This window comes from Euprymna scolopes, chromosome 2 (assembly GCF_053919585.1).
Source record: "Euprymna scolopes isolate OS-2025 chromosome 2, ASM5391958v1, whole genome shotgun sequence".
In the NCBI taxonomy this organism is placed as follows: Eukaryota; Metazoa; Mollusca; class Cephalopoda; order Sepiida; family Sepiolidae; genus Euprymna; species Euprymna scolopes.
The window spans coordinates 33,127,403-33,140,216 of NC_136483.1; the positions used below are offsets into that span (position 1 = coordinate 33,127,403).

Sequence of the window (12,814 nt, forward strand, 5' to 3'; positions counted from 1 at the left end):
AACTGAGGACCAGTAGAAATCTGCAAATACAATAAACATAACAGACCAGAGTTTTTTTTGTTTTTTTGTCATCTCCACTGTCCAAACACTGACCATAACTACAGATCAAATTCAGAATTCCAAAACCCAAATTTAAAGTTCTGAAAATTATATTGATTCTGAAAACTTCAACTTTTCTGTCCACAGTTAGTAAAGGAGAAATTCTTCTAGACAAAGCAATTTTTTTAAACTCCAAAGTTCCCCATGGGAGCTGAATGTTCCTCACATTAAAAACACTCGTGTCTAATTCTGTCCTCATGGGAAGCCAAGTAAATAGATACTAACATATGTCTCATATTAGCATAGATTTTTTTTTTTTTGTATGAGATGTACGTATATTTTTGTAAACCTGTTAAATGCTGTACACATTTTATGGTTCTTCTGAAAATGTTACCAGATGGGATTTCCTTTACCTTACACTTTCAAACAGTTGGCAATGTTATTACTACTAGTATTTTTTCAGGTCCATGTGCTACATAAATTCCTCTGTCTTGTTTAGATCTGAACAGCTTATGTAAATACTGATTTGCTCACAATAGATCAGAATTTTATTTGAAAGTAGCCAAAAAAAAAAAAAATAGCATTGCCTAGGAGCAATAATTTGAAATGTGAATCTTTGGGACAGTTTTATTTTTATTGCATACTAGCTGTACTTAGCTGGCACTGCCATTCAGTAGTTGTTTTTTTTTTTTTGTTTGTTTTTTGTTTTTTTTACCAATTATTAGTCCCCGACAAAGGAGGGATTGGACTTAGTGATTCACTCCTGTTCATTAGTTCGCACTTTTCTCAATAACCATGCCTTGGATTTTTTTAAATTTTGCACAAACATTAGTCATGGTGATAGTAAATTTTTACCAGAACGGATTTTTCAGGATAACTCTGGTTGCCCTCCTAGAGGCCATGATAAGAGTAAAATTGACCCAATATAGAAAAAACTCGTTAAAATTTTTTTTAATTATTGAGTCATATCTAGTATATTGAGCATTTTATTATTTTGATAGGTTCATATTTTAAGATAATGATCCCTCACTCTTTTACTTGTTAATTTCAGACTCTTTACATACCTTCTATATTTTCAGGTGATATTCATGGCAACTACAGAGACTTGGTGTCTTTTGAAAAATCCTTATGGCGGATGGGTCCCTTACTCACACCGGCTTCATTCTTATTTCTTGGAGATTATGTTGACAGAGGAGAATGTAGTGTTGAGGTAAAAAAAAGAATTGTCAAAAATTATTTTTTATTTATTATTTTTTTCAATGTTAATCAGAAAAAAACTCGTGTTCTTGTCACTGTCCATTATTCTATTGATCATCTGATTTTCTTAAAATTAGGTTGTTAGTTTTATGACTGAATGGATAAAATTGACTGAGTGGGATTTACAGTAATATCTTGAGATACAAATGCACTAAGATACAATGTTTTTGAAATACAGTACATTGTATCTATATTTACGCCTTAAGATATGACAATTTTTTTTTTTTTTATTATATATGATTTCAAGAATAACATGTAGCAAAAAAAAATTAAAAAACAAAAAGCCAAAAAAATGCAAAAGGAAAAGTAAAAAAACAAAACAAATACAAAAACGCAAAGCAAGAAAAAAAAAGTGTATCGTAAACTAAGCTATGCTGTCCCAGCTCTCTCACCTCCTTGCTCACCTTCATTAACTGCTCATCACTGTCTCTGTAGTAAGTTGGTTACAATTTTATTCTTTATTTTTTTATTCATCCTTTTTGTTACGTTAAAACTTAAAAGTAAGCATTTAGTAAGTTAATTCACCATTTTTGTGTATAATCTTGCCCCTTTTTTGTTACCATATCGTGTGTGTGTGGTAGTCTTGCTTCTCTGCTTTCCTCCTCCTTAAATGCATCACTTAGGCAGTGAGTACAACTATATTTTTTTTTATTGTTTTTATTAACATTTATTATTATGTATCAATTTCTGTGTCATTGCTATTGTATTTATCTTTCTTTAGTGATTGTTGAGTGTAATTTAAATATAATTTCAGCTTGTTTGGGTAAATTTCTTACTCTTGGAACAGATTCTGTTTCTTTTCATTCAAATAGGAATAATTATTTTGAGATGCAATTTTTTCGAGATACGTTGGTGGTCATGGAACAAATTAATTTTGTATCTCAAGGTATTACTGTATACGAAAAGTAAAGAATTATTTCCATGAAATTATCATTTGGGTGTCCCCCCGGTAAATTCTACAGAAATTGCTCTTTTCTATTAATATAACAATATTTGTGCCCAAGGCAATGCCTGGAGCCATTGCTGGTATATTTTGACATGTGATGGTATTGTCATATTGAAAAAAAAAACAAAAAAAAACTACAAATTAATTAAATATAGTGAGAAACATAAATCTAATTTTGTCCTAGAAATGGAAATATTCAAATAACAGGTGTGACCTATGACCCTGCTGGGATTGGTTGCAGTTAAGGTCATGGCGATCAATGCTATAAAACAGTGGACAATGCTATAAAAAAAACTGTCCAAATATATTTTCTAGAATTTGGGAACACAAACATCTCTCCGATCTGAGAAAGAGATGAACAGAAAGAGAGAAACAGAAGAAAAAATGGTTAATTTAGAATTCTATATGCAAAGGAAGTCACAAAAATTATCAATATAAGCAAAAAAGAAAATGCAAGTTAGCAATTTGCTTCTGTTTTCTCAAGGAATCATGTCGTCCTGAGATAGGCCCTGGACTTGGGGTCGCTGTCTAACTAAAATTGTCCAGAACTTGAGAATTAAAAGCCGACAAGCAGCTGAATCCCACTCCTTCACAGTAGAGATCCCTAGATGTAAGAGAGCCTTCTACTCCAGTAGTTTCTTCCCCAGGATAGCTAGACTTTGGAATTCCCTGCCAGGTCTCTGCTTCCCCAACTGTACTGACATGCAGAAGTTCAAGTGTAATGTGAACAGACATCTTGCTGCCTAACTCTCTACACAGTACCCCTGATGCCTATGTCCCTGATAGTAGCCCCCTACAACAAAGTGGCAATATGCCTTGTTTGGGGTGAAAATGTAATAAAAAAAATGTTTTTTTTAATTCTCCTTAAGACAACGCTTAAGCAGCTTTGTAATTATGGGAGCTAGTTTTGGTTGAAACTTTTTCAGCACTATAATTGAAATGCCGTCAGAACTTCACTAGAATTGAGGTTTTTGTTTAGCTTGGCAGTATCACACACAGATATTTGTATGTCTCATAGCATATTTTCAGACTTGGCTTTGTCTGATGCTGATGAAATTACCTCAGGTGATGATTGGGATAGTAAACACATTCATTTAAATTCTAATTTTTAAGTCATGTAAGAGATTTCATCAGGAAAATACAGGCAATATTTGTTTTTGTTTTATGCAACATGTCACTTAACGATAGTTTTCTGTTCTTATTGAAGACTGAGGTTTTTTATGTCCAATTCTAGTGGCTTATTGCTCTGGTATGCATGTGTGAAGAGTGAAAGTATTTTCACTTTTGAATGCATTGAAATTTGAATATTATAACATTTTTTTTTTGTTATGAATAAACATTTGTTCATTTAAATTCTAATTTTCAGACCAATAGTAAAAATTTTTAATATACTGGGATCTAATGGGTTAAACACTAATTTGTAAATTGGGTTGAGAATGAGGATAAGTAAAATTGACTAATTCTTTATTACACCAAATCTACACACAGCATAAAAAAATAATGATGAAAAATAAGTCCAGGTAGATCAACTCCTTCCATAAACTTATGTGTCAAAGGTGAACTATGAATTATTTTCCTTTACAGGTAGTGGCTTATCTTTTAGCTCAGAAACTACTTTCACCTCAAAAATTCTACCTTCTCCGAGGCAACCATGAGACCCGTGGCATCCAAGAGGTTTTTACATTTAAAGCGTGAGTAGTACAAGAAATTTTCTCTTGTTTTATTATAATAATAAAATAGTTTTCCGGTATTTTGGGGTTTGTTTATTAATGTAAAAAAAGGAAAAAATTTTCGGGATTTAAGGAAAACTAAATAAAGGGGAACAAAACAAATTTTATGAGATTTTTGCAAAGATTTTTGGGGAAAACTAAAAAGTGGAAATTTCCATGGATTTTGAGGAAAACAAAAACAGAAAATTCAAAATGTAATATGAATTTTGGAAAACTAAATAAAAAATATCTATGGAAATTGAGGAAAGCTGAAGAAGAAAAAAAAAGTTGGGAAAAGCTTAAAAATGGAGGATTGGAATAGGAATCTGCGGAAAAGCTATAAGCAGAATTTCCATAGATTTTCAGGGATTGGTGGGGGAAATTCAGAGATTTGGGGAAGGTGATTTACAGGGATTCTGATGATGCTTGAAGAGTAACAGAAATTAGGGTTCTTGTCCAGAATTCCCCCTATACTAAAACAAACTTTTTAAAAATCTGTATGATGTATGCACCTGTGCTGAAACAAAAATGTCATATTCCAAAAATCACATAAATTGATCAAATAGTTTTATTTTTTAATAAGAAAACCAAATTTATGAGTAGCAGAAAAGCGGTTTTCTTGTCTGCCATTTAGAAAAAAATAAACAAATAAAAACTACAAAAGGAGATAACTCAATAATTAAAACCTTTGAAATGTATGTTGTAATGTCTACAAATTCTTATTAATCCCTTAAAAATGATTTTCTTATTTAAAAATAAAACTACTTGATCAATTTACATAATTTTTGGAATATGTTATTTTCATTTTGTTACAGGTACATATATCATACAGATTTTTCTTTTATTTTTGTATTCATATAGTTGGAATTCTGGACAAGAACCAAAATTATTATTAGAAATAAAGAAGATAATGCAAGATGTTATTTGTTACTGGTCATTTCTTTTACATCTCATTATCAACACTTCATAAAACTGTTTGTACTTTTTATTCTTGTTTTTCAAGGGAATGCTTGGGCAAATTTGGTGAAGCTGTTGGTGAGCAAGTCTGGGAAGCAGTAAATGAATGTTTTGACTGCATGCCTTTGGCTGCTGTCATCGACGGAAAGGTTTGCTGAATTTTTTCTTTTCTTTTTTTTTTTTTTTTTTCTAAAAAAAAAAAAACAAAAGAAATTCCCCGAGTAATTCACAATATAAAAATAATTGTTGACTCTATTTTGAAAAGTAAAGAAATATTTCCAGGAGTGAAAGCTGAATGTAGTTTTCCATTTCAAAGTTAGGAACGATCTTTGTAAAATATTAAATATTTATTGGTTGAAATTCTTGTAGAATACTCAATCTCGATTGGTTGTCACCTACTGGCATTGACTATACAAGCTATGTATTTTCATTCTGACCTTAAGTGATTCTAAACACAATGAGAGACTCCATTTGCCACTGGAACTTATGTCATTCACAATACAGTGTTAGTAAATGCTATACAGACTTGCTTTAGTCACTTGGCTATTAGCATCTTGGCAAGCAACACAAGTCACAGACATATTCTATAATTAACTTTATATCTGACCTTGCACTCAAAACTCCCATAACCTCTGACCTCATGGCTATATATTCTTCATCCTTATCTTGAATGATTAAAAAATGGTTCAATATATTAGCAGATTAAGCTGATTGATATATTGGACATTTATTCTAAAAATTAAAATCAATGATTCATGTAGGGAATTCATATCTGTGCTGGGTTGATTGATAATATTGGATAAAATATTCATAACATCTTATTTTCCAATGTGGTTATCAATTATTGATATCTCACCATCTACTTTAATTTTAATAATAGGTACTTGTAGTTTAGTCAAGACCTTAAAAAATAAAAATATCGAAAAAAAGATTATATTGCATGTATCCATTATGGAACGAAGTTCTCCGAAAAAAAATTCACTTAATTTCATCAAGTAGTTTTTTTTACAGCGAAAAAACAATTTGTTATGAGATCAAGTAAAAGATTTGATTTTTAGAAAGAAAAGCTAGAATTAAAGATGGGGAGCGAGTATCGGCACTTTACATGGAGTTATCTCCCCTTGGCATGTTCAGCAAATTTCAAAATGGCTGACTTCAACGCGCTTTCATAAGAACGTGTTTTTCCGCTGTAAAAATAAAACTACTTGATCAAATTAAATGTAATTTTTTTTTTTTTTTTTTTTGGAGATCTTCGGTCCAAAATGGATACGTACAATATAACCTTTTTTCGATATTTTCATTTTTGAATGTCTTGACTAAACTGTACAAGTACCTAATAATAATAATAATAATACAACATAATTACATTGATGCACTGGTATTCTGAAGTTAAGCAATGTAGAGCTTGATCAGAACCAGATGTTTGACCATTTGGGAATACCAGGTGCTCTATGTAGGAGGACGTCGACACCTCCCTACAAGAACTGCAAAAACCAAACATCATTATCTCCCCTGTCGGGGATATACATACGACTGTGGACCGCTTGTGAATTTAATATTCCCATAATATTTCTCCTTCAGAGGAAGCCGATTCAACCTGCCTAGGATGAAGGCCATACACACAAAAAAAAATTTAAATAATCGTCCCTTTAAATAATATCACTAGTCTTCTGAAACACAATCCTTAGCTTTAGTGATCTTTCTTCTAAATCTTGCAATGTGTTACTACATGAGCCAGTGATTACCCTGTTTATCCCACACAGCAATACCCATTTGCTCTATACGATGCCTAACTACAGATTTTTATATGCTTCTAGCATTACTTTTAAACCAAAAACTAAGTTAATCATTAAAAGTCTTTATTCTTCATCAACTGAAAATTATTTGCATTTTGCTATAAAAATAGAGATAATATAATTTCAGAGTACACAGCCCAAATTTTAGTTTTGTTGCCATTTCAGATCTTTTGTGCTCATGGGGGTATTCCAAGTCCACTCCATGGCAATGGAAAAATGGAAATTATTAACAGCATTCCTGTTCCTTTGCCAAATCCTGAAATGGAAAGTCCACTAGCTTGGGAATTGATGTGGAATGATCCCATCAGGTAAGGATACATTTTTCTTTAATTATTATTGATCAAGGGAATAGTCTATCAAGCATATGTACTAAGTGTCATGATGTATGGAAGTGAAACTTGGCCATTCAGATCTGAGGCCATACATTGCATAGAAAGAAATGATATGAGAATGATACAATGAATTTTTAATGTGACATTTAAAGACGGGCTTAGTTCTGAAGATTATATCTGAACAGTATAGGAAGACTTTGATAGAAAAAATCTTGAAAGATATGTTACAATTTATGAATTTTCAAATGAAATCAAAATAGTGGTAGTGACTGTGACCCAACAGCCCACAGGTATGCCTAGTACAGCTACAGGAAATTTTTTATAATTGATTGAAATTGTTTGTTTTTGCTTTTCCTATGAAAAAAACAAACAAGAATTGATGATATCTCACAGGAATTGCTAGTTCAGCCTAGTTATTGCTAAATTATTCTGTTAATGTATGTTTTTTTTTTTTTTAAACCTTTTTATCCTTAATGCTTATTGGAGTTTCCCCATATTATTTTTTGTTAACACTGATGTTTATATTATAACAGGAATATACATCAAATTCTGTGAAATATTTTCTCAGATAGAAATTGTAAATTCATTTTTTACAATTCATCCAATTCTAAAATGAAAAATTAGAATATTAATTCGACCATAAAAAATTCTGATTTCTTTCATTTTAAATCATCATTCAATATCACATTTCATTTGATCCTTCAAATTTTTATCTTTAAAAGATTAATTCACCATACATCCCCTGTATCATGCAAGTCTCGTTTTTGATAGTCATAGGCTCTTTAAATATTTCTTATAAATATATTTTAAATATATAATTTTCAATTCAGGAGGTCTGAAAAAAATGAAATGATTACAATATTGATTTTTTATAAAAAATGAAAGATTTCCTTTTGCTTTCTTAAAGTGATAACAATTTTTTCTTTTAAAGCTTGGATCAATTGACTCCTGAAATGCTTCAGAATTTGAAAGACAATCACGGTTTTGCTCATAACAAACGTCGAGGGACAGCTCACGTTTTTAGTTGCTCAGCACTAAAATCATTTCTCCATGTAAATAGTTTGTCTCACGTTATCAGAGCACATGAAGTTCAGCAGGTCGGCTTCCAGGTGAGTGGTTCTTTTTTTTTTTTTGTCAGGGAAGGGAGGAAGTCATTTGAGTACAATGAATCTAGTTCTAATTAATGGCTAACTGCATATAAGTAGTGTTAGGACAATTAATCAGAATTGGAAAACTCAAAATTTTGGAGGGTGTCGGAATCAGAAAAATTGTAGCCTAATTTCCAATTCCAAAACTACCTTTTTTTTTTTCTTTTTTTTTTTAAACTTACTTTTCTATGGTTAGTACTAAGATAATATAAATTATTGATTTTAAGCTACCAGTAAAACTAAAATTTATGTAAAAATAACACTAAAAAATAGCATGGTAAAAATGGTACAGGTAATAATGGCATGAGTTGAAAAATAGGAAAAAATGGCACAACTGAAAAATACAGGGTGAACGATGAAATTGTTGCCCTAGAAAAGACGACATGATTCCATTTCCATTTGATGAAAACCGGTTGTCTTTTTATGTTGCAAATCATCTACTAATTAGCCAGTTGTGTACAAATCCCAAGAGTGATAGAAGCCTTCTATCATGTCTGCAAGTGACAGAATGTTCAACGAGCAAGATTGGAGATGCGCTGCTGTACAACTCATGCTCTCTACCAATCCGAGTTATGATGACAGGACCATTGCCAGCACCCTCAAAATGCAAATCCGGACAGTTCAATGCTTGGGGCACAACAAAGTTTTTGGCCATGGTTTTGATCTTTGATGTGGTTTCGAGGGCCACATCATGCCACCTCACATCTTCAAAGTCAATTTGAAAATCAACACCAAAGTGTACATGGATGTGCTGAAGAGAGTGGTGATTCCCTGGTGCAATTAGATGGCCGCCAGAAGACTCAGCACTGGCTCACAAGTCCAAAGAGACCCAGCTTGACTTCAGAAAGAGTGCTACGACTTTGTACCCTTCTCTCAATGCCCCCTAGTAGAAGCTATCATGTCCTTCTTAAAAGCAATGAGTGATTTAGAAAAATGAAAAAATGCAAGCAATCTCCAAATACATAAGTACAAAGTTAATATTTGAACATGATTGCATGAAACAGATTACATAAAATATTTATTCACTAGCAGAACTCGTGGAAATTCGTTTCTGTTATACTGTAGAAGGATAGGGTGAAGCTGTTGCTATTTTTGATAGCAAAAGTAGTGTTCCATCCAGAGGAGAGGCAAAATGTTGAATGTTGTCATTGTCACAAAGACAAAATGATGTCTAGCAAAAATCTGTAGAGCAAGATGCAGTTGAAAGAAGCAGAAGATACATTTTGTTGGGTGTCGAGGCTTGTGGGCAAGTACCTCCTCCTTCCAAATGAACAACAGAGTGGAGAGACACATGCTATTTTCATATTTTCATACTTTTTTTTTGTGAGCTGCTGCTGGTGGTGCAATACTTTGAGATCGGATTAGTTACTTCAGTGACAAACATCTGGATCTTTTAGGATCCAAGTCATAAACAGGGCCAGTATGATAAACATTTGCTAAAATTACTGGATTCACCATTAAATAATCTGTTTACAATTTAAAGTATACATAACAAAAAATGCCTGTCCCAAGACAGGTATAATTAATTTTCTTGACCAGAACAGTTTTGACTCTGTTTTTATGTTCCCTTACAAAGATTAAAATCAAAATATAATGATACTGAACCTTTACGTTCAGAGGTCTAATTTTTTAAATTAAATTCTATTACATTATTTTGATTCTAGAATATAGCTAAATTTGATAGGTTATTTTATTTTAAAATTTCAGAAGAAATTGAAATACAAGAACTCTTTAATTGGTGATAATATCTATGGATCAGATTCGATACAAATCTGAATTTGGATTCTCAAATAGGACTATAGGCCCATATTACGAAACCCTTTACAATGCTTCAAAGAAACTGAAATTTAGGGAATATTTATTAATTGATTGATAAAAATTTCAACAAAAATCAGAATTATCTGAATTTTCATGAAGGGCTTTCATCTTTTTTTTTCCTCCTTTGCATAAAACTAAAACTTAATATTGCCCACATTTAGATCCCTTATACTCAAAATTCATAATGATTAGTTAATTAGTTTAGAAATGAATCTTGTACATACAAATGTATAAACATATACATACACCTAGAGACTTTTAAATTCGATTTTATATATCTTTCTTTGAATTTGTCTGAAAGATATTTCAGGGAAAACAACCTCTTAGTGAACCAACTGTTTCACTGTAACAAAATTTGTTTGGAGTCAGTTTTTTCAACAAGCAAGAATTTGCTATTCTGAATCTGAGTAAAATACTGCAAATTGTTTGTTCTTTATTTAAAATTATCTATTTTATTGTAGGTTCAACAAGAAGGAAAACTATTGACAGTATTCTCTTCATCCAGATATTGTGGAGGTTCCAACGAAGCAGCCTGTGTTTTGGCTGACGACCTGAAACTGCGGCTTATACGAATCGATACAAGTTGAAGCTGAGAAACAGAAAAAGATACACATATATAAAAATTAAATGGTGAAAAATTCAACATAAAGGGAGATAACTCCAAGTTTTATTTTTCATGAAACAAAATGAAAGTTTATAACCACTACAGTATCATTTTTTTTTTTTTTTTTTTTTAATGATATTTTTATCACGGACAACAAATATCAATTAACTGTTCAGGGCAAAATTTAAATTTCAGCTAAAGAATTATCATTTTTTTTTATATTGAACAAAAAATATGTCATAAAATAACAAAACAAAAACGTGATTAAATTCATCATTGGGATACCTAGTCTATCGAACAAATGTTTTTTTTTTTTACCTTTTTCCAGTGACTATAACATTTTTTACTTGACCGTTTTGTATACTTATCCGTCTATTGAAATTTAGGAAAATAAAATCTAATTAAACTTTAATACTTACATTTGTACCACAATTAAAAAAAAAAGAAATCAAACTTTTAAAAAATATTTTTATTTAAAAATCATCTTAATATTTTTTATATCAACTTCATAAAGTTCATGAAAAAACAAAATATTGTGGAAGACTAAATTTGATGCTTTCTTTTCTATGTAAACAATTTCTTGACAAATGATTTTCGTTCACAAATCAGTATATTTTAATAGCTGTTGAATGTGGGAAGCAAGTGAAAACACTGAATCCCAACATCAAGAAAAAGATTATCCAATGTGGTATAAAAAAATTAGAAAATCTCTTTATATGACAAAGGTGTTATTTTAGTTTGTATGATGTTTTGGTATATTTCAGGTATGCATAAGCCAAGAGAAAACTAAGCTCTTTTTGCATCGGAAAAAGCATTATAAATGAATAAGGAAAGTTAATTGACAAAAAGAAGAGGAAAAAATACGAGGCACCAGAAATCCTCCCTTTCCTCTTTCTTCTGTCAATTAGCATTACAGATGAATACAGAAAGATATCTCTGATGTAAAGACATTTTTTTTTCTCTTGGATTTTGCATATCTAAAAACTGTATATAGAAATATTATAAACTAAAAAAATTTTTACATAAAAAGATTTTCTTTTATCTTAGATTGTAAGATGTTTTTCTATGCATATATATATATATATATGGTGTTTCTCCAGAATTTCCCAACCTGAAGAAAAACAAAAAATATAAAAACATCTCTATGATATACATGTACCCCCCCCCCCAAAAAAAAAATAACATAAATTAAGTACATTTATTTTTAAATAGGAATGTCAAACTTTATGTCTAAAAGATGCGCGATAATTTTAAGTCATCGGCAAAGCAGGGTAAAGGGAGATAACTCCAAATCATTTAAACTTGTGAAATTTTAGAAAACAATTCTTTAATGGGGAGTCGGAGCATTGGAAAAACTTAAAAATAATTTTCTTTATAAAAATAAAATTACTTAATCAATTTACATGATTTTTGGTGTATAATATTTTCTATCATAGGCATGTACATCATACAGGTTTTTATGTATTTTTGTTTTTTAATATAATGGCTTCTGGACAAGCACTATATATATATATATATATAATGAGCTAAAAGTAGGTGGACAATGTTGTAAACCTTCCTAATTGTGGAAGTGGTATTCTTGTTATGATAGAGGTCAACTAGGGGCAGCCATCCGGCCTCAATAAAAATGGCCCTGGCTAGCTATCTTCAGATATTCATCAACTAAAACAAAGATGATTTAAGTTGATCTGTTTTTCTTTTAAGAGTATATGTAGCCAGGACCATTTTTATTGAGGCTGGATAGTTGACTTTAGTTGACCTCTATCATGACAAGAATGCCACTTCCACAGTTAGGAAGGTTTACAACATTGTCCACCTATTTTTGGCTCATCTTGTAAATAATATATAATATTGTAGGTGTGATCTTATAAGTTACCTGGTATAATATGTTCTGTGATTTTTTTTTTCTGCAAATTATTTTCATTTTATTGGTTAGTAGGTCTGTTACAAAAATTTCACCTCCTCAGTTGATGCCCACTTGAGACCTTCCCTTCTCTCCCCACCTCCATATTTGTAAACTTTGTTTGCCCAAAATGAAAATATATCAAACAGGCAGCTTCTCACTTTTATTACAATCAATTTTTGTCAAAACATTTTCATTGCATCTTCATCCATTGACAAAATGATCGTTTTCTTATGGCAAAGGGGGAGTAATCAGGATTAATCTTAATCCATCTATTATTACTCCCCTGCTCCCTTATTATTTCA

General features: G+C 31.1%; 1 protein-coding gene across 1 annotated transcript in view; it reads left to right on the forward strand.

The window, feature by feature from the left end:
• LOC145290642 (uncharacterized) overlaps positions 1-11,018 on the forward strand; it is a 123,743-nt gene extending 112,725 nt beyond the window's left edge. Inside the window, exons 14-19 of the mRNA XM_080136500.1 lie at positions 1,119-1,249; positions 3,827-3,933; positions 4,955-5,057; positions 6,870-7,012; positions 7,968-8,145; positions 10,464-11,018. Of these exons, the coding sequence (XP_079992626.1) occupies positions 1,119-1,249; positions 3,827-3,933; positions 4,955-5,057; positions 6,870-7,012; positions 7,968-8,145; positions 10,464-10,589 (788 nt within the window). The 3' untranslated portion in view covers positions 10,590-11,018. The remainder of the gene's footprint in view (positions 1-1,118; positions 1,250-3,826; positions 3,934-4,954; positions 5,058-6,869; positions 7,013-7,967; positions 8,146-10,463) is intronic.
• The last annotated feature ends 1,796 nt before the right edge of the window (positions 11,019-12,814 follow it).